Here is a 24,002-nt window from a genome sequence, read left to right on the forward strand (position 1 = left end):
GTGTTCTATCACAAATACACTGAATCTACATGATACACATGTTTGGGATTAATTTGCCTGTGAGTTGCAATGCAGGAAAATTAATGATGAAACTTGCTGAGAAAGTACTGATGATGAGCACTGAAGGAGCTTTTCTAGTATTTAGTGATGCTCAAGGCATTCTAGAACATGTCATTATCCTGGTCAATGGAATCAGGCCCTTGTCCAAAGTGCACCAAATCCACATCCTAGGGAGCATTCCTGTTTGGCAGACACACATGTTAAAGCCAGCTACATGAACATTCTGCTGCCTGCACAATACATTAAATCAGTTTCTGCACAGGCAGGTTTGCGGATGAGAAGTTTGTTGTTCTTCCGGTGGCTGCAAATCTTGGGGAAATACAACGATACATGGTGTGCAGCAACGTGGATTCTTCACTCCATCTATGGTGAAAGAACTCATGCAGGCAGCTTCTGTGGTCAGCCGACTTGCAAGACATTTTCCTCGGTGCAGGCCATGTCCAGTTCAGGTGTCAATTCAAGTGCGAGGTTTATTAATTGCACAGTCAGGAAGAGAATGGCTCAGCAGGAAGACATGATGTATATTGAGGGTCTTCTTCAGAATGCATGTGCAATGGCAGGGAGCAAACCCTGGACCTCCTCATTGATAGCACAGCATGCAAACCACTGGACCCTGACATATCCACAGGTCACGACACTTTTGATCTCCTGCGATGAGACAGGGACACTACTGGGCACAACTTCCAATATCTACATTCTTTTTAGAGGTTGCATTCCAAGCAGCCGCATTCCATGGCCTAGGGTGGATCTCGCAGTGTGGAAAAGGGCTAGTCTTGCCTACATGTACACGCAGAGAAAGCAAGAGCAAGGAGGAATATAATACAATTAGTGTGAGATAAAACAACAAAATTACAAACAGACAATAATAGTAAAGCTAAAGTCAAGATTTCTCTGTGTTTTTCGGGAGATTTTTTAATCTTTTTTTTTTAATTTTTGATTTTATTTAATTCTTTTTTTTTCTTTTTTTTTGGGGGGGGGGGGGAGGGGGGACTTATTACATTGCTCAGACATTCCTTTCTCTCATACCTTCACATTTTGGTATCTTATCATTGAAATCACACAATACATATCTGAAGACAACATTATGCAGTACAATATACTGAATGCACATGTCCAAGTGGCCTGAGATAGGGCAAAACGTAGACTGCAAAAACCTTACAAGGCTCACAAATTTGCAAGGCTTGCAAGGCTCACGTCTGAGCTAACATGAGCTGCAAACAGCACAAAGTTGTGTGATGACATGAAATGCTGATATAATACAGCACAAGGCAATAACACTGGAAGATCTACTTCAACAAATATGTGCATTCAAACGACATTTAAATCCATACTTCTTATGATGTACTTCAAATCCTTATTTTCTTACTAGGATTGTGACTCAATTTTCAGGTGTTTGTGTCACTATTAATCATTTTTGTTTTGATTTTTGTATGACTGTGCATTTTCTGACCACACTAAGCAGTTTAGAGAAGGATTTAGAAGTCCATTATTCTTTCCAAGTTAGATTGTGAATATCAATAATGTAATAGTTACAGGTACTCACTTTTTGGAGGTCCATGGGGCTCCCCTTCACTCTAAGCTTGTTGCTAGCCCTGGAGACCAGATGTCTGACACAAAGAATGCACAATACTAATAATTTTACCACCACTTTGATGCTGCTGATATCATATCACTAATACTAAAATAGATACAGCAAATGATTCACTCCCAATACCACCGAGTCATCCTCAAAGCATTTTGTAACATATTGTACATTTCTCCTTACAATGACGAAAATCATGATAATCCAGACAGCCTTTAAATTTTGCTGCAAATTCCATGCATATCATCATCACTTCCTATTTGAGTCAAATCCAACCGAGGATTCACTATCACATTGAAATGCCTTCACATGTGAAAAATTCTTGTCAAAAGCCAACTTGAGAAGGAGACTATTAATGGCAAAAAAACACATCAACTTTTATGATAATATTACAATGGAATGAAAATCAAACAAATAGATCAGTAGAAATTGGAAATCAGTCATGAAACAGGAAATAGAGGTATTTTAGAGTTATGTTTTTCATGAAATGATATGCACTGTGAATCATACATGCAAATTAGACATAGCGATGATGTGACTGCCTTACTAGTCTGTAACTGATTTGTACACAAAATGATATTAGAGAGAAAAAAATCCCAATGATTTTAGTCTTTAATTTGACAGCCATGATCCCCTTCCCTATGAAAATCATTACAGCTAAGTCATAACAACTATAAAATCATAATGCACTGGATATCAATTAGTCTTCATTTCATTTTATGATTTGTGTGTAGATCAATGTAAGACTTGTGAGGTTATGACATCATCTCATCTAATATGCATATGGGAGTGTAATCAAAATCAGTGTTTTGTGAAAGTATGAAACTTGAAACTTCCATAACACTTAACTAATGTGCAATTTTGATTAAACATCTACCAAGTTTTATGCAATTTCTTGAAGTCAACATGGACAAAGACAGGTATATTGCACTTTTAAAAAAAGAAGGTATTTCTACAGTAACTGAACACACCATCTGTTTTAGACCTCCATCTATCACATTTGCCTCATTGTAGAAAATTCTTTACAAATACCAAACAAGCTCCAGACAATTAATGTCATTGTATGAATCTCAAGTGCTGGAGACAATGGGCAGTAAGGATTGCTTAGGTTCACAACTTTTAACCCTTTATGCGCTTTGAGTGCCGACTGGCACAGACACACCCATAGCACTGTCCACACTGCCCAAAGTCCCTGGCACAAAAAGGGTTAAGAGGGGGGCACAGACTCACCCCAACTGAAGGAGGTACTGGGCCACTGCCTTGGGTTCCATCTCTTCCGCTGCCCTCTTGATTGCCACATCATAGTGACCAACCTGCCAGGCCAGCTGGACAGCCTCTGGTTCTGACAGGAGACTGACATCGAGCTCAGGCAAACAAGATGGTGGGGACTGCCAGCCGTTTGTCTCTTCAATACTGCACAAAACAAGGATGATATGTCAGACAAAATTCTAATTCGGTACAGTATGTTTGCATCTGAGCAGATGCGTACAATTACAATTTAGATATACACAGCTATGAGAGGGAGGGTCAATTGTGGCAGTACCGGGTACCTAGGCATTCTGAATAATATGGTCCAAATGGTGTTCATCAAAAGCAAAAACAAAAACTGAACCAACAAATCCAAGAAGACACTAATAGTCAAGGCGCTAATTCCTGTAGGAGGCTTAATTAAGGAGTTCGTTCAACCCACCCCGCAGAAAAGGTTTGACCAGACAAGGTGGTAGATGGGACCTCTATGAACATCCCCAGGTAGTATGTGGTTCCAAATTGTGGTGTCAGTAGAATTTTACTGGCCACATTTCATCATGATTTGTTGGAACAAACATAAAAGAGTCTGCGCACGCCAAGACTATTACACGCACCACAAGCACTGCTACAGGCGCCAGTGCCAGTGCTGCGTGTAGTAGTCTTAGCGCGCATATACTTTTTCTTCGATAAACAAGGGTTTTGCCAGCAAACTAACTTTTCACGCCAAGCTGTGTTCGGTGTAGTGTAGTTTCTAGCCGTTTTTATTTCGTCTTTATTTCAAGAGTTCAAGCAAGCCGAGTGAGAGCGCATACCCGGTGATTGTGACGACCGAATCGCAATCACTGGGTGTGTGCTCTCACTCCACTTAGCGCAATATATACAGCGGGCTTCTGCATAATACACAAACTGCAACTCAGAGAAATAAAGACGAAAAAACGGCTAGAAATTAAGACTAGGGTCGGTAAACGCTTGTCGCTATTTGGGGCACTGAAAACGACAAACTCACACAGTTTTTGCATTTATTTCATGAAGAATTCATCAAAACTGCATAAAACTATATATGTATATGTTGCTAGAAATGTCATCCATACAGTGGGATTCATTGTAAGTTATAATATTGTGCATGGTTACCATGGTAACCGGATGCCTAAAGGTGACTGGTAACCCCCAAAATGCCTCCTGCTGCTGCAAACATTGTTGTTGTTTTTTAATCTTATAGATGCAATAAAAAAAAACACGATTTTTTATTGATTTTCGTTAAACAAGGAAAAGTAGAAATTACGCGGTGCGTAATATATGTCCCCGCCGGAAGTAGCATTTAGTAGCAAAATGTACGATATAGGTAAAAAGATCAAGGTCAAAGGTCAAAGAAGTCAAAGGTCAAAATTCTATGTAGAAGTTTTGAAGCCCTCACCTAGTGCCATCACATAAAGCAAACGGAATCGAAATCGGGTTAGAAATGGCGAAGGAGTAGCATTTTGTAGCCAATGTACAATATAGGTCAAAAATCAAGGTCAAAGGTCAGAGAAGTCAAAGGTCAAAATTCTGTGTAGAAGTTTTGAAGTCCTAACCTAGTGCCATCACATAAAGCAAACGGAATCGAAATCGGGTTAGAAATGGCGAAGGAGTAGCATTTGGTAGCAAAATGTACAATACAGGTCAAAAATCAAGGTCAGAGGTCAAAGAAGTCAAAGGTCAAAATTCTGTGTAGAAGTTTTGAAGCCCTCACCTAGTGCCATCATATAAAGCAAACGGAAGCAAAATCGGGTTAGAAATGGCGAAGGAGTAGCATTTTGAAGCAAAATGTACAATATAGGTCAAAGGTCAAGGTCAAAGGTCACAACTGAAATTCTGTATAGAAGTTTCAAAGCTCCCATGTAGTGCTATCATATAAAGCAAACAGAATCAAAATCGGGTTAGAAATGGCGAAGGAGTAGCATTTTGAAGCAAAATGTACAATATAGGTCAAAGGTCAAGGTCAAAGGTCACAACTGAAATTCTGTGTAGAAGTTTTGAAGCTCCCATGTAGTGCTATTATATAAAGCAAACAGAATCAAAATCGGGTTAGAAATGGCGAAGGAGTAGCATTTTGAAGCAAAATGTACAATATAGGTCAAAGGTCAAGGTCAAAGGTCACAACTGAAATTCTGTGTAGAAGTTTTGAAGCTCCCATGTAGTGCTATCATATAAAGCAAACAGAATCAAAATCGGGTTAGAAATGGCGAAGGAGTAGCATTTTGAACATTTTGATCACACACGGACGCACGGACGGACAGACACACGGACACACACACGTACGGAGCCCGTTTCATAGTCCCCTGCTCGAACTCGTTTGGCGGGGACAAAAAGTTTTCCCTGTTGCCATGGCAACCAGTATTATCCAATCAGAATTTAGTTGTCAATAACTCGAAAACTAAAGCCCATAATTTCAAAAAGCTCAATAAGCATGTCCTTCCTTCTGCATAAAGTGTACGACATCAGGTATATGTGAAGAATATTTTGAAGCATTCTCAAGTTACAGCAAAATTTCCAAGCAAAGGCATAATAAACGGCCATTGAAAGAAAGATATCATTTTCGAATAGTAAAATACATGAAAAAGTTGCATCCGTCGTACTTTCAACACAAATTTGACTTCAAAGCATAGGCAAATGTATATAGTTTTTAATAATGTATGGACACAAATTTCCCTTAATAAGATAAATACAGAAAGCAAAGCCAATATTCTATAGTAGCTCTTTCGAGTATTTACAGAGCGATGGTTATTCAAAACAATCCTGGAAAAGAGCAGAGGAAAGCAATTGATTGTTTATGTTCTTAAAGGAAGTTTATTCAAGAATACCGATAAATTCCTTTCTAAAGAAGGAATATACACGTGCGCTGGATTATCCATCAAAGAATTAAGTGTACTTTTGTGTTCGTTAACTATTGTAATATATATATATATTTATATATAGAATTAAATGAAATATCATGATATGTAAATTTTATTCAAAACGTGCAGTAATAAATTAATGCTGAGGAGAGAATGAGGGAAAAATCTTGGGCGTCTTTTCCCTTTTTATCCAGACTAATTTTACAGTGTAGAACTCATCTACAATGAGTGATGTGCACGAAAGGCAAAAGAAACAAACCTGTCTAAATTCCAGATATTTTTGGGAGTTACCAATCACCTGTAGGCATCCGGTTACCATGGTAACCATGCACAATATTATACCTTACAATGTATCCCATTGTATTGCTGACATCTCTAGCAACATGCACATATATGTAGTTTTAAGGCGTTTCGATGAATCCTTCGTGAAATAAATGCAAAAACTGTGATAATTTTGTCATTTTCAGTGCCCCAATAGCGACAAGTGTTACCGACCCTAGTCTTAATTTCTAGCTGTTTTTATTTCGCCTTTATTTCTCTGAGTTACAGCTTGTGTATTGTGCAGAAGCCCACTGTATTGCGCTAAGCCGAGTGAGGGTGCATGCTCAATGATTGCCACAAAAAACGGTTCGGGCATCACAATCGCTGGGTATGCACTCTCACTTGGCTTGCTTCAACTCGGAGAAATAAAGACGAAATAAAAACGTCTGGAAACTACACTACACCGACTCCAGCTTAGCGTGAAAAGTTAGTTTGCAGGCAAAAACCGATGTTTGTCGCGGAAAAAGTCTTTGTACGCTAAGACTATAACACGCACCACTGGCACTGGCGCCTGAAGCAGTGCTAGTGGTACGTGTAGTAGTCTTAGTGTGCGCAGACGCTTCCTCGAAGAATATGGTCATGTCGCAACTAAAATGGCCTGTAAAATTTCATTGATACCACAATTTGATATCACATACTACCTAGGGGTGTTCCAGAGGGTCCAACTGACCACCCCATGCAGTCAAACCTTTTCTGCGGGGTGGGTTGAACGAAGTCATTTTTTCTGGGTCGCTGCGCCTGGACTATAAATGTTGCAGATGAGCCTTTTATGCTCCAATGAAAATTACCACAGCTTGTTGCGCTATTTGATGGGCAACCATTAGAATTTATGCGAAGCATGGCTACAATGCATTGCACTCACATGTAACAACCAAGAAACACGCACAAATGTGACAATAACACATACAATGGGATTACATAGAATGATATAAGACATAAAGAATGGCAAAGACCCAGTCATGATGGGCAGATTACATATCAAAATAATGAATAAAACCAGAGCTTACATATCAAAATGACTGACAGAATCAGAGCTTACAGATATGATCAACAGACATGATGCATAATACCTGCAAAGTCTTGCATGTGTGTACTGGAGAAAGACACCAGTATCTCCTTTACTGGCAAGCATCTTGTCCCAGTCAAAGCTGTAATCTGTCAACAGCGTCCCCTTGAGGTCTTGAAGGATGATTGCAGACAACCCCAGGGCCTCAGCCACTTGTTCTGCATCTCTGGAGGCTTTGGTTGCTATGGGAGATGATGAGGATAAAAGGAGACAACCTTTAAACGTTGTACTAAAAAATGTCCATGATCTATAAAGTGTCATGTTTCTGAAAATTCAAAATGGATGGCTTTGAGGGAATTACTGACCTAACAGCAATAGTAAAAGTTGTTTTTCCTGGACTTTGGTTCTTATAGGGAAACATAGTAAAGATTAGGATTTTGACAATATCACATTCACAAAGACTCTTGAAAAAAAAAAAAAAAGACGTAGGTCTGGTTAGAGCATGTAGGTCATAACCATATTTGTGCTAGCGGTTTTCAGCTTATTTGAAAGTTCGGAGCAATTTTCTGCAATACTGCATCACTTCCACATGTCCACTACAATGAAATTGCAATGGAATTTGCAAAATCGCCTACTAACAGCAAGTGAGGTTACAACAAGGATAGCTAACAGACTCAAGAGAAAGGATTGCAGTGTCCCTGTGGAAAATCTGTTTCTTTCTGCATATGTGGCCAAACAGTTCTGCATCCCACATTCATAGCAGGCATCTGGGATGTTTTCCTCAGTAAAATTAGTGGTCTGTGGAGCACAGAGCGGTTGCTACACTCGACACTGGCTCTACAGCATTCTTACTTGAAGTGTTCTCCATGTTGTGCAGCATGCGAGCCTTAGCCTCGTTCATGATGTCAGTGAGGAAGATAGCACTGCCCTTCCTGGTCTGCATTCCTAGAACCTTCCCAAACTTGATGTGATGAATTCTGTTCCATCATAGGGGGGAAAATAAACAAAATGACAATAAATTTCAATGACTTCTTATCCTGAACCCACCATAGATTTATGCACAGGTTCACATCATGGTGATTTGATGACCTAGAGATCCCCCCCCCCCCTCCAAAAAAAGGAGAAAAATACAGAAACAATCTTCACCTGACTATTGCTTGGTATTTTCTTGTTTTGTTGCTTCATTGTTTGTTTGTTTTGGGGTTTTTCCCTTGGTTTTTGTTTGTTTTTGTTGACTTGGTTTTGTTTGTTGTTGTTGTTTTTGCTAAATTTGACTGATGCACATGAGAATGAACTATTCAGCCTGGTAGCTGCAGCCCCCTTGCAGCAGATTATATACATCCTCTAAGTCTCCAACTGGCAACCACAACCTCCAGCACTGGTCTCTAGCTCTCTGCTTATACAGTGGACTCCCGTTATAACGAAGTCCTCGGGACCGACAGTTTTTTTTTTCTTCGTTATATCAAAATTTTGTTTTAACCAAACTAATAAAAAATAAAAATACATAGAGCATATGGTGTTGCGATCTAAATCTTTACTTCGTTGTAACCGGAATTTTGTTGTAACGGGAGTGCATTGTATCTTCTCACCCTTGTTGGCCCCATGGCTCCCCCAGTGCTGCCAGCACACCTTTCAGCTGCTCAAAGTGACTCTCTTGACCCTTGTCCACCACGTAGTACATGCGGTCAAACTGGTATCGCCTCCGCCTCTCGAGGGCGGCAACCACGTCCCGCGTCAGGTAGAGTGAGGACCCATCGCTTCTGGCCAGAGTTGCTAGGGGAAACCGGGGACATGCTTCTGTGACGTCAATTTCTTCAGTTCCTCTTCTGAAAATGAAAAAAGAATAAATAAACATAATGTGAACGATGGCCTGGTGTTAACAAAGCAAGTAAGACAAAAAAGATGGTAACCATTCATTTATCTCTTTTAATACAACATGTAAACATCAAGAAAGCAGGAACTAGCATTTTTAGATGGTCTACGATAGCTGCAAACTTATCATTATTGTTGAGAGTTTCTTTCTGGATGAAACAGTGCACTGTAGCTGTTTGCTTTTCTTTTCCTGTATTCCCGAGTTCAAATTCAGCGTTAATATCATATTCAGCATTTCCATCGAATTTGGTGTTTCCACATCTACACGGTGGACTCCAGTACTAAAAATAGTCATTTTTGTGATATCTCTGTTTTAATCTATCACACAGATATCACACAGATGTCTGTCTCCATTCTCCTAATACCTACTGGAAAAATTGCCTTGGTCTGAAGTCAGCATTTGATCAAAGCACCTGCCTTCTATTCCTGACATCACTATAAAATTCTCTTTCTGGGGTTTTTCACAAATATTCAGAACAGACCTGGCCATAAAAGCATTTTAAAAAGGCATGATATAGAAACCATTTCACAGTAGATGTGCCTGAAGATTTTATCTTTCAATCAACAAAACGAAGTTTCTCAAAAATTTTCAAGTCAATGTCACTTGCTGTAACTTTCCTAACTCACACTGAGTGAAAATAATCTTGCCTCACATGGGGATCTGCACTTGTTGCATACTCAAGTTCAGAGTCCAATCAGTTTGTAATAAAATTCTTGACTGCTTTAAAAGTTGTTTCATAGGCAGTTATATTACAACTCACTCAGATGTGTGGAGAAGTCTCCTCTGCCTGAGCTCACCCAGCAAAGTCTGGGCATCACGGCCGTACTCTGACTCACTGCGGTACTCGTCAAATCGAATGCCGAGTCTCTGCAAGACAAACACAATGACGACATTGTAAGTGTCACCCAGTATTCACTGGCATTCAGCAATTGAATTCACTCACGGCACAGCAACCATGTGATTATGAGGAAAATCACATGTGGCCAGTATGGCGCACACAAAACGTGATGCAGCCATTGCCATTAACCTATCACTAGGTCCAATTTTTCTACCATAAGAAGTGTTTTTACCATCTTGCTAAATGCTACTGTAAAACCAGAAATTTTCAGATGCATGTAGCTTTTACAAATTTCATGAGGAGCCAAGATTCGCGAAAGTAAAATGCACATGAAAGTTTTCGTCTACACTTTGCATTGAATGCCAGTTGCCAATTTGCAAAGCTTCATGCTGCAACAAAGGCTGTCAGATCCAATTCGCAAAAGTTTCATGCAGCGAATGCTTTTGGTTTTACATCACTTAGTCCAGTGGGTGTAATTTGAATTCAACATCTTACTTCCAATACATTGAGCCCTATGATTCCTCCTCATCATGCAGAAAAAGCACAGAATGCACAGATAAAGTAACCTTAATGTATAAGACCAAATAATTAAAGCAAATCTACTTTGTCAGGGTTGATTAGCATAGTTCAATTGCTGTTGAATATAATGAAAGCTACATTTGCATCCAAGATCGGTACAAAGTATAATAAAGGACTGTGGTGTTATGAATGGCATTGGCAAAATTTGTGTCAGACAATTGACAAATATGTGTGTAAGGAAAGAATATGATGATGACTTACCTCATAAGTCCTTGTGTATTCAGAGATGCTCAGATCTATGAACCTCTGTCTTAGTGCTAATGCATCAGAATTTCCTATGGAGGAAGACAAACAAGGTTTAAATTGTAAGAAATTGACAGAATAATGTCTCTCAGTATATCTTGCTAATTGCAATTAAATAGTCTCCCCTCAATTAATCATATTTGCTTGAATTTATTCTAAAGAATATCATTTTGTATGTGAGAACTTCATCTCACACATAAAGAAACGAGAATGTGTTAGCCTGTGTTCTTCCATAGGACATTGCATGCTTGGGTGTCACGCAAATATCACGACCCTATGACTTAATCCTGTTATTCACTCATCTGTAAGTTTGCAATTGCTATGTCGGTAAACCTCTACTCCAGCTCTGGGTCTACAATCTGATATCTTCCTGGCAATCTTCATATCAAAGCACAAGGGAGATCCCAATAATTTAATATCAAGTCATTACAGAGAGTGAATTGGGACTTCAGGACTGAGTAGCAATTCTAGTCATTAAAGATGTATGTAAGAATTACAGAATGCCTACAGATTTGAAATATCACCATGAAACATGCAAATTTGTAGTTCAATAAAAAAAAAAATTGTTAATCATGGCACGACAGAAAACATAGCCCCTGGATAAAGTCACAGCATCATATGACACAGCATCAGAAGTCATTTCAATTGACCACAAGTCCACACGTTTTACCTAGCGTACACAAACAGGGCTAACCTTGTGCCGTTTCCTAACCTTGTTCCATCTTTCTGAACAACTCCTTGGCTCTCTCCCATATTAAAGGGTCCTCCTCAGCCACCCTGTTTGCTGTCACATAAACTTTGTACAGATGTCCTATAGGGTCGAGGTTCAACTCCTCTTCATTACCAAATTCCTGGAAGCCAACCCCAAGAATACCTATGAAAAACAAAAACATGGGTAAATAATGAAACAAAAGCAGTATTAGATACAATATTGATTGCTATGTGCTTTTACAAAGGTTGCAGTATCAATTTAATACTCATGTTGCATTAACCAGCTCAAAAATGGATTTAGAATATTGGTGACATTTGCTCCATCATGGAAAAGGCTCATGTCCATACAAGACAGGTAATTTTCAACAAATGCACTCAAAAAAGAAACACAATCTATAAGTGAAAGCCATGAGGTTGACAAGCAACAAGATGTATAGAAATGTCATTCACAAGCCACACATGCAAACACATGATCATCCAACTGGAAGTCATTACCAGTCTTGGTCACAAGACGTAAGATACATCTTTCAAGGGCCAAAGTATCTGTATGACACATAATGCCATTACCTTCAGATTCTGATCGCAAGGTTTTGTGTCATACAATGTGTACTTTTTGTAATGGTCATACAACACAGTGACAATTCAACTGACAGTAAACTTGAGCATAATGCATGAATGGATTTACAACAGCGACAATATATTGGTTCTGTCATACGGCTGCAACAACTGTCCTTTTCCAAAACATTTCCATGCTAACATACTTTTTGTGTGGCATATTGCTATCGCTGTCACTATTGGATTTATTGTTTGTTTACGTAGTGTTGCTGGGGAATGACTGGGCAATACCACCAATACATAAGGCCTCATGTATTATGCAGATGATCCTTGAGAAATAGCTCATAGCTCACGATCAGGCATCCTAACATGAATTGGAAAGAAAATTATTCTAGGAAGAGCTTTGAAAGAAAACTAAAACTGATTCCCCTAATCACGCCATATTCTAACTTGGCCTCGCCATTAGTTAGCAAATGGCATGACCTTTTTCAGTAATGAATTGAATGATGATGTACAATAATCCTCCATTTAATTGTATCAGAGCCTCCTCTCAAGAATACATTCCTCTAAAATTTAATCTCACGACTAGAAACGGGCAAGGGGGTGAGATCTACATTACTCAGAACATCTACTCAGAACATAGGAGTGTTAAATGGTAGATTGTGCATACACAGTGCATTAACCTCAACAGGGGGAACAAGAACACACCTTGGGTTCAACTTACCAAACTGTGTACCCCAGTCTCCAAGGTAGTTGATCCTGGTGACATTGTGGCCAAGCAGATCTTGGAGGTTGGCCAGGAAGTTTCCAATCAGTGTTGACCGCAGATGACCCACGTGGAAGGGCTTGGCAATATTTGGAGAACTGGTGGGAGGTCAAAAACAGTGGAGAGGATGCACGGTGAAAAAAAAATCAAGAAGATTACATTGGTGATTTTTCATGACAAAAATACTTAGGAAGACAAGGAGAAAATGTGACTATGAAAGAATCATAGACAGTGGGCATTAATACCAAAATGAGGGGAAAAAAGGATGATAGTTAATGACAGGACAGTAATGAGAGATAAGAAAAATTAGGAGACAGAGAAATGTACAAACACAGAGGATGATATCATGTCATCACTAATAGCAAGATACACTGCATAATAGGGAAACAGAAAACCACACAAATTGAAAAGATAAACACCATACCATGGGAGAAAATGCACAAGTTTGTATAATTACATTTAGTAATGGAAGCACTAATGCATGCACACCATGCAGGCTATGAATCAAGGAAGGAAAAGTCAGAATGGTCACCTTTGAGCGCATATCAATTGTACAAACACAATGTATACAGTAGTCCAGTTCACTTTCCTACTCTTCTCCTTTTTCATTGATATATTTTGTTCTGGCCTGTCTCTGATCGAATCTGTGGAGAATTATCACATGTCAGAGGTCTAGAAAAGACAGCTCAATTTCCGAGCTGTGAAAAAAAAAAAGTTTCTTTTTTTTCCATGATATTGTACCCAAGTAAAATGTTGGTGATTATTATATGAGCACCTATGAAAAAAAAAAACACCAAAAAACAAGAAGAAATCAAACACAACTCAGCACTTAATGAAGTTACTAAACAACATCAATCTCCTATGTCAGTGGATAGATAACAAATCTGAAAGTGAAGAATGTGATAACTGAAGCAAAGATTTGAATCAATCAATTCTTTTTCCAGTATAACTGGCTGCACTTGTAAATCAATGCATTAGGCAAAAAGATGAAGTGTACTCACCTGAACTCAACAATCACATTCAAAGGGGATTCTTCCAGCGGAGAGCATGGGTGGGCGTGTCCCAGGTTTCCACGAAATGCATCTTTCAGAACTTGCTACATGACAAGAAATTAAAACCACACAGGCAAAACTAAAATCATCAAGCATTTGCAAGACAGCTTCATCTTCCATAATATACATACTGATGCTAATATTCATTTTATTTTTAGTTCATATCATATGCTTTATAATATATCTGTAATATAAACATGATAAAGTGTATAGCCATGTTCGATTTTACATATTCATACACTTAATATCAAGACATCTACATTTAAGTGCAACTTATGCATATGATTAATATGAAGGTATGTTCAAGTGCTAGTTTCTTCACTTTGTCTCCCTCTACAAATTAAATTTGTTAAGATAGCAACTGCTGATCTGTAAATCAACAAACATGTCGGAAAAAAAAAGGAACCAGTGGGACTCAAACCTGTCATCTACGGTAGATGACAGGTTTGAGTCCCACTAGTTCTTTTTTTCCGACATGTTTGTTAATTTACAGATCAATTTACAGATCAGCAGTTGCTATCTTAACAAATTCAATTTGTAGAGGGAGACAATTAAGTGAAGAAACTTGCACTTGAACCTTCATCCCTCTGAATAATACCTTTCTTTCATGAAGGTATGTTCATTGCAAATATTCAAACAACTACTTTGTGAGTTGCATGCAAATCATTTTATGTTCATTAGTTGGCTGTTTTCCATGAGCAGCCCCTTCTAATAAAATCCTTGCCACACTCTCCATGACTGGAATGACTATCTAAAATCTATGATGTGCATGTGACGATGCATCACAAAATGAACAAAAATTTGCACCCCTTGATTTTACATGAGGACTCAAAAAAGCATGCAATCATATACATACCTCCATGAAATGTTTAGAGTCCAGGGTGAACTGCATCACACCACTCTCGATTTTGATGTTGTGCACATGTTCTGGACAAGCTACCTGTCAAACAGAGGGAGGGTGCAAGGACAATTCATGATACTGAAAAGGCAAATTTGAAGGGATGTGAACCATGGCAAATCTATAAAATGACAACGAGGCAATGTTGCCACAACAGCTGGCTAAATTCCTCCAAACTATTTAGAGTCCTATACAAGAAACTATGCATGTGAAACCCACAAACATACTAAGCAAGAAACATCAGGGGTTTGAACTTGGCTTTGATGCTGAACAGTGGCCTGTTTCAACCAAGGTTTTCGTGAAGCATTTGCTGTGGGGCTTTCACAATCAAATCTACACAATTCTGTGAAAAAGACAGTCAAATAAAAAAAGAAACTAGATATATCGCTACGGCGACTGATATGCCTCCGCCATAATGCATGGTTCTCCTAATAGGTGTATAGTACAATGTCTTGACAATGTGTGATGACAGTTTCACACAATTGGCAAAATATTAAAATGACAGGTTTGACACAAATGTGCTGAATGTTCACTTTCCTGGAACTAGGTTCAATTGGATGAATGATTAAAATGTCAGAGTGCAGGTATTTGGGGAACTGATGATTTTTACTTGACTTTTGACCCTTTTATAAGTTTATGCATTGAGTAATTTTCAAGGTATTGAGAAAAAGTATAATTTCAGTATCAAATGGGAAAATAGCATTATCTAAACTTTTCGTTTGACCTTTGACCTCACAGTTCCACAGAGAATCACTGTTAGGTAGAACATGAATAAATATGTAAGTTTCATGATGATACCTTGAGTTACTTTCGAGATATGGAGGAAAAAGTGCAATTTAGCACTTTCACTTGACCTTTGACCTTTTGACCTTTGACCTTTTGGCAAGAAACTTCCCCAAAAATATATATTGGGTAATACATGCCATACATCAAGTTTAAAAAAAAAAAACCTTCAGGCATATATTGCATTTTAAGGAAAGTAGTGATATTTTGAGGAGTTGACCTTGACCTTTGACCCCCTGGCCTTTGACCCATGACCCCCAACTTCCCTAGATAATCACTGCCCATCGGTACAAGCATATATACTAAGTTCCATGAAGATACCTTGAACCATTTGCGAGATATGGAGAAAAACATGAAATTTCAATTTTTTTTCACAAAATAACCTGTGACCTTTGACCCTGTGACCCTGTGACCCTAAAATCCACACAAAGTATTCTCCCCCAAGGATATACCCTCATACCAAGTTTGATGTAAAACCACCACACGGTTCTTGAGATATCGACAAAAACAAAACGGGACGGACGGACGTACGGACGGACGGACGGACGGACGACCCGAAAACATAATGCCTCCGGCCACTTCGTTGCGGAGGCATAAAAAGAAAAATCTGTAAAGTTATGTACTGGGTACAATCCTACCTACACATCATTGCTATTTTCAACATGTGTGCTGCAACACAGCTTCCATTCTTACAAAATGTAGTTGCACTGAAGAGTGGAGGGGTTTGTGTCTGTAATGGCATTCTTTTTTTCAGGCTTTCACTTCATTTCAGCTGATGGTACTTGCTTTACACATATTAATTTGTACATACTCCAACTATTTCAAGTATTATTGAATGATAACACTTAAGAAATTACTAACACAGACATTACAGATCTACCTTGCAGAAGTCTAAAGTTACTTCACTAAATGTGTTATGGGTTTGAGTCCTTATACATGAACATAAAATCTATAATTTCTGTACATCAACTTCCTCTTTCAAAAAAAACCCCTCAAAATAATAATGATACAAATGAAGATGAAATTTTGTGACAACAATGAACCACAGTCAACTGTAGTTCATTTCATACGATGATGGAAGCAGAATGCTATTCCCCACACATACCTTCTTGGCAATCTTCCAAGCAACTTCATCCATGGCTTTGCCATTCCCTCTTTGTGCCTGGTTTGTGGCTGGTCCATTCTGCTGTGGTAGTGACCCAACTTTTAGTCCTAGCTTGAGGTCATGGCTGTGTATGAATGGAAAAGAAAAGACAACAAATGGCATTTTGATAACACTACATCTAGGTATGAATTCTGAACATAGCAATAATAGTAGAAAAGATTTCATATACACACAGCACACACTGTGTGAAAGGATCAATGTGAAAAGATCAAATCTTGATGTGAAAAGAGTTTTCTGCGGTGCATGCACCAATAAAATAAGTAACCAATACAATAATAACAGCATGTCATGAATAATTCAACAGTACAGACTGACTAAAACTGGATACACGCATACACATGTTTGTACATTCACAATACATAAATAAATTTAAAAAACACAACAAACATAAGCTAAAGTCATCCTACATGACCAAGAGCAAAAATTGCCTTTAGAAGCAAAAATCTCTACTCATACAATACCCACATATAGAATAGTGATGACAAGGGGAATGTTGTAAATCCACAAACATTCTTACCTGGGACAACACCCTCAAAAATCCTGTATGAAAACTTAGGTCTAATATACAGCATTTCATTGCTGAGTAAACTCGTTAAATACTTGTCCAAAAGTCCAATCAGGTAAATGGGGAACAAAACACACCAAAAAAAAATGAAAAAAAAAATTATTATTTCAATATCCTGACAAAATTTTTCATCAATGCCATACAATACCTTGCCACACAACTATTCAACAAAATTTGAGATACTGATACTCTACCTGTTTTTATTTCTCAAGGGTACCAGGAGTGGAAGAATCTGCTCTTCTTTACTTGAAGTAGCTTTGGCCACCTGAGACAAAGATGAAGAAGATAACAATGAACTGACTTGACATATGTTACACCCTTTATCTTCATGGGCTTAAAGGTGAGCTTATACACAATGTTAAATTCATAACACACATAATAAAACAACAACAAAAAAGGTCTTTTCTAGGCTGACTCAAATTGTGACATGCATGTACCATCTAATGTTGTTATCCATTCTACCATGCCACTGCCTCAATCAGAGACTCCAACTCTCCCGTTTTCGACGGGAGATCTCCCGCCGAAAACCCATTTTTGCAGAATCTCCCGTCTCCCGCTTAATATTTAATTTCTCCCGCCCTGGCTCTGTGTCTCCCGTTGGAAAGGATTTCTTACTTATTGCTATTGTATGCTGAAAAAATAAGCCTTAGATAGCACCAGAGAGCATCTAGAACCCTAGGAACTTCGCGCTTCGCACACATCAACTTGGAGTCTCCCGTTTGCAAGGGGTCTCAGGCGGGAGAATCTCCAGATCAGAAGGTGCTTTAGGTTGGAGTCTCTGCGCAATCGATACGTTTCTACTTAACAATAGAATGTGGGGTGGTAAGTGGTGATGAGGGTAACACCTTTAATATTTCCTCAGAAGAAACACATTGGGACGCCGCGCTGAGCTTGAATATTAGCCACGTGAACATGCAATCAAATACACCATGACCACCACGCTCGCAAAGAGATGAAAATAACGGTTACCCTCATTTTTCATACCTTCTAAAAATATTATTTTCTGGGAAGTACAGTGGGGTTTTTTTTCTGCTCCATTCTCATCGTATTTGTTTGATACAATAAATCAAAAATCAAAAGCAAAGTTATAATTGATTGGGGGACTTCGGATTGAAATTGCTGCGAAAATCAGAGTCCTAATAGTACATCGAGACTTCAGGTGCAAGCAGACTGGCGCCACTCTAAAAATATTTTTCCTTAAATTCTAGATGGCTTGATCTTTTTAAATGGCTTCCAATTCATTCTCTTTGTATTTTCTCCTCGTTTGGTTGTTTGTTTGTTTTTTAGTCTTGTCATAAACGTTCATCTGTTTTAATTGTAAGTTTTCTAAAACATTTTGCATCTTCTATTCCTGATTACACAATCGACGGCTGGCAATTAGTGTGCGTGCCAGCACAGCCACGTGCACTGGCTGCCTTGTGTACCTTATGCAGCACTTAGGTGCAAGGCTCGCAGTGCTGCATACAGAGCCAAAGTCTTGATACGTCCCAAGTGAGACCCCATCGTGGTCGAGTTGCAATGCATCCTATTAATTACTCAATTGGAAGTCCCCCAATCAATTGTAACTTTGCTATTTATTCTAAATTGGCTAAATCGTGATATCGGTCCCCTCTGAGTCTTTTTCTGCGTGTGCGTCTTCACTAGACCACCAGCTGTCTATGTGCAAAGGCTACAAAATGGAGGTTGAAAGCAGTCACCGGCTATGACGAAATGAATGGCTGTGAATGGAGTGGTGGACTATTAATGCCTTCAAATTCATAAAGACAATGAGAATAGAGTTATCTAATTGCAAGAAGGTATGATAAGATATAGATTATTAATTATCAAATGAGGTACTTTGGTAGGTCTATAGACTAGGTAATACTAATAATACTAAGTAAAAGGTTCCAAGTACTGTTAAGTACTTAGTGTTAATTAGAGCGACTCAGCTCAGCGAGGACTCCGAGGTTGACGTTGCTACGCTACGCCGAATATTTTGCGAGGTTTCTATTTTCACGAATTTCGCGAGTCAGGTACTATTCGCGAAATTAAAGACACGCGAAAACATGGACTCTGATCCCGATATGAAAGTGACGTACGGTACATGTTTCGCGAGTCAGGTGCTATTCGCGAAATTAAAGACTGTTTTGCATGTTCGCAAGTTTTGCAGATCAACTTGATCAATACCATACATCAAATCCAGTTAATGGGACTACGATATCTCCCGCCACTGTGAGCTGTCTTTCGCTTTCGTGTTGTAAATTCTACGTCACCATAATATCAAACTCTGCCAATATTTACTCAAGAAATTTTTACAATTGATACAAAGTTACTTACCTGCTGGGCAATAACCCGTCTAATCATTAACGACATTTTCGGGCATTAATTGCCGTCCAAAATTCCACACGCTGTCTCCCACCGAATGGTTAATAGCTGACGAATGTTGTCATTCATGAACAATAGAGTGCGCTCTATCATCTTGGTTCTGTTTTTTTTTGAGCCAAAGAGATTTTTCTCCTTCCCACTGGGGAAAATCTCTTTGTTTTGAGCATACTACTACAGTAGCAGGTGTACAAAACAAGACCGAATTTATTGTATTTAAACATGGCTGTTTGCGTGCTTGTTCGTTGGTTTATCATTGTCTCTATGATTGTTTGGTTGTTTTTCATTTGTTTGTTTCTTTTCTTCTTTTCTTTTTTGAAGGACCATTCCTCTCAACCCTTCAGGGCATATCAACATAGCGGTATGCCTACTCCAATCATGTCCCCACAGTTCAGTGTCAAACAGTTTCAATTCATTCAAATTAACTTAAGAAGTGTGACCTTTGCTCCTTCCCTGTAATTCCCCAAATTTCTTTTGCATGCACAATGGCGTCGAATAGCAAAGGAAATGGGAGACAAACACATGATACTTACACAGGATATATTACTGTACCGGTACGTCAAATCAACAAACGGTGACAAAGAGTTTTCTTGGTCATACGCTTGTACAATATTTCACAAATTTTATTTGTGTTGTTGTTGCATCAACATTTGGCAGGGAAAAAAAATGGAGGATGCATGGCCAAACGCATGTGCAAACCATCATAAACATATTAATTTATTTAACCTAACTTTCACCAGGGCACCTCCCTGCTTTCACACAGTATAAAGACATCAAAACAAGCATGAAGAATGATGAGCTATCACCAAAAGCACAAGGCTATTTTTGGTAATGTACATAGAAAGATTATGCCTATTAACCCGTTGAGGACGGGCTGATTTTGCTACAACACCCATTTTCCATAGACCTCTGCCCGAGTATCTATACTCGGGACACCTCAACGAGTTAAGTAATCCCCTTAATCTTGATTACTGAAGTATGTAACCATAGCCTTCCTATTGGACTGAAACATCTTGAAGCCTGACAAGTATACACGTACCAGGTACGGTACATGCATGGGTCCAGCTCGAATAGGTTAAAGAAAGAAACTGAAATTGGAAGTTAACATTTTTTAGGGCATCGTGCCAGGAAAGTCACAAATGCTGGCTGAGGTGAGCTCATAAATTTAAAGGGGCTAATCATATGCATAAAACTTTAAGCCAGTCAAATGCAGTCCAGTCTTCACCTGCTTGTGGAAACCTTCCATCAGAATTTACCCATAGGAACAGGGTAGTATTTCAAGCTTGTGAGCACACATACTAGTGACCCCATCAGGTGGGAAAAGAAAGAACACAGCCCAAATGATACACTTAATGAAGAAATCCACCTAAAAAATAAATAAACTTCAAAAGAAAGAGAAAAATATTCCCTATAGAATGATACAAAAATGTACAAAATCTGACAGGAAATCAAGAAGATATGACATTGTGAAATTTCACATTCTTTTCTTCTAAAACATTTCTTGACCAGTCCTTATGAATATTCAAATGTGCGAGTTGATGATGTCATACCCTCACAATTTTTCATGTATGATATATAATATGAACTTTGGAAAAATTGGTTTTATTTAGCTAATATACATACAAGTAAAAGTATGTTCCCATACCACAATATATCAGAGTTAACATTTGTTCTTTTTTATTTTGGGTGGTTTTAAGACACGTTTTATATCTATACAGCTGAAATATGAGATTTTTGTCATTTCCGTATCTGCAATTAATAGTAAATTGTGAGCACACGACATCGTCAACTTGCTGATTTGAATATTCATAAGGATTGGTCAGGAAATGTTTTCTGAAAAAATGTGAAACTTCAAAATGTCATGCCTTCCTCATTTTTTATCTGATTTTTGTCTTTTTTTGTACCATTCTATAGGGAATATTTTTCTTTTTCTTTGGAATTTTATTTACTTTTGGGGTGGGTATCCTCTTCAGTCATGTAGTGATACTTCATCATCTTCATTTTTATGTACCAAAGCACAAAATATACCACAAAAATTTAGCATATTCAAAGCAAACATTACGATGTATTGAATATTCCATTCTATCTCCACAGTACCAGTGTGTAAAAGAGAAGAATCATTGTATGTGTAAATGAAGTCATATCTACGACTGAATCTTTCATTTATAGACTCAACTGTGAAAGTCCAACACACTGGTAATACTTTCCATACACATCAATCCCAACTTTTATTTCACTTAATTTCAGCATTATACTGTACAAAGAAATCTTTATGTACACCCTACGTGTAGAAATAATAAAACTTGAATCTTGCAGCAGGGATGATATTGTTTCATTTTGGCAGTATCCATTCTTTTACCTTGAAATGACTGTTTCACTGAAAGGCTGAATAATAACTATCATGGTGGCAAACACATACAGGGAATGGTTCAATAAACATAAACATATTCAACTTGCATATCCCCCAAAAAGTTCAATTTAAACATTGGGGGTAGTAGCCCCTAGGAGGCATATAACACTCTGCATGACTTACACGTTGGACTGCTAAAGTTTCTGAAAACAAATAATGCTGCCAGAAAACTTTCCTTTTCAGCATTGCAATAAAATGTTGCCAAGTGTTAACAGACTACTCATATTCCAACATTCTTTATCACATACACCATCTTACATAAGCATACATGCAGAGACTCCAACTCTCCCATTTTCGACGGGAGATCTCCCGCCGAAAACCCATTTTTGCAAAATCTCCCATTCTCCCGTTTGAGATTTAATTTCTCCCGCCCTGGCTCTGTGTCTCCCGTTCGAAAGGATTTCTTACTTATTGCTATTGTATGTTGCAAAAAATAAGCCTTATATAGGACCAGAGAGCATCTAGAACCCTGGCAACTTCGCGCTTCGCACACATCAACTTGGAGTCTCCCGTTTGCTAGGGGTTTCAGGCGGGAGAATCTCCAGATCAGAAGGTGCTTTGGGTTGGAGTCTCTGTACATGCCATCACAATTTGTCTTACAAAACAATTATCCATGTGTACATGTATGTACTGAGTGAAAGCATGCTCAGTTTACTGATGCTAGATATATCCTAGAACTGAGCATGGTACTTTGACCCCTTTGACACACCTTTACTCAATGGTATTCATTTCAAATCAAGCAGTTGGTGGCTGACTATTTTAAGCAGTAAGAAAGAGGGGTCCTTTACTTCATTTAAAACCACCATCTTGCTTTATTCACTCACATTAAAAAGAGCAAAGAAGAATAATTTGTAAAAAGCTCCACTTGAGCTTTACTGGGTTTGTGACTGGTCATCATATACATGTATTTCAGTTTGACCATATGAACACCTTTGTCTTTGCACTAGTTTTTTTTTTTTTTTTTTGACTCATTTTTCACAGTGAGAAATGTTATTTGACATGCCACAAGTCAGTATTTAGTATTCAAGTATAAAAAACTCTGTGATGTTCCAAAGAAATGTGAAAAACAGACAGAAACTACTCAGCTTAAAAGTACATGTATAAGACATGCCCTGAAACACTTGCAAGATTAATGCTCTTGAAAGTGCAATCATACAAACATATTATTTTGATTTAACATAGGTTGGCTAAATCAAATTCATGGTTTGAATTTGTCCATGGACTAAAATAAGTGCAGAATATTAAAGCAAAACTTACATGCACATGTTAGTTGAGTTCATTACTGAACCTCTGTTGGCACACACAATATCTTACACATTTACGCAATTAAAATATGCATAATCCACACACTACATTTTCATCACCTTCATGATTTCGACTATTCTCTCTTGTGAGTCAAGCTCACAATAAATTTTTACACACAGAGAGTTGTTTTGCATGAAGTTTCAAAAAAAAAAATTGCAGAAAACAATGTCCAACCTTTGAGTTATCAAAAACATTGCAGATGCTGCATTATGGATGCCTCTCATGAAATACAGGTGTACATGAATTTACTTGAAATATTAAAAATCAAACACAGGATCTTGAAAAAAAAAAACAACACACAATTCCAGCAAAAAAATTGCAACTCCAAAAGAGAGCATGACTGGTGGGAAAAGCTTTTCATGCTCCTCATGGGAAATGACTTACTGATTAAAGTTTGGACACTGTGAGTGGTCACACCTAAGCCAATGAGGTTAAAGGCCCTTTCAACCTACACCACCCTTCATTCGCTGTCCATCAGGGTATTTTGGAAAACCACAACTATCACTGTAGTGATTGTTCATTAGAACAGTGTACAATATGTACATACCCAAGAGTCACCAACCCTGAAGGACAAGTGCATTGCTCTCTTGTGATTGGAAAGGCGAGAGTGGCACCATCAAAAATAGGGATTACATGTATTCCTTGCTTGGATCTAACAGCTGCTGTTGCTGCCATTAAGGTCAAGACCTTCTTGGATGCAGAATGGCGACTTGAAAGTGCTACTCGTACGTTCTGTACAGACAGCAAGGTGGTGCTTGGCTAAATAAACAATGCTGAGAAACGGTATAATGTCTTTGTAGCAAACCAG

The 24,002-nt window shown here is 38.3% G+C and overlaps 1 protein-coding gene across 1 annotated transcript; it reads right to left on the reverse strand.

The window, feature by feature from the left end:
- Positions 1-750: 750 nt before the first annotated feature.
- Positions 751-19,496, reverse strand: LOC139714370 (probable arginine--tRNA ligase, mitochondrial). Its single transcript, XM_071626077.1, has 15 exons — positions 19,435-19,496; positions 17,313-17,383; positions 16,494-16,617; positions 14,564-14,647; positions 13,657-13,751; positions 12,614-12,753; positions 11,336-11,497; positions 10,582-10,655; positions 9,724-9,830; positions 8,680-8,916; positions 7,943-8,067; positions 7,155-7,332; positions 2,873-3,055; positions 1,604-1,667; positions 751-837 (listed from the first exon to the last, which is right to left on the reverse strand). Exons 1-15 carry the CDS (start codon positions 19,468-19,470, stop codon positions 751-753), a joined length of 1,767 nt encoding a protein of 588 aa, XP_071482178.1. The 5' UTR covers positions 19,471-19,496.
- Positions 19,497-24,002: the final 4,506 nt, after the last annotated feature.

This window comes from Diadema antillarum, unplaced genomic scaffold (assembly GCF_040938485.1).
Source record: "Diadema antillarum isolate AM-2024a unplaced genomic scaffold, OU_Dant_1.0 seq00002254_RagTag, whole genome shotgun sequence".
NCBI classification, from domain to species: Eukaryota; Metazoa; Echinodermata; class Echinoidea; order Diadematoida; family Diadematidae; genus Diadema; species Diadema antillarum.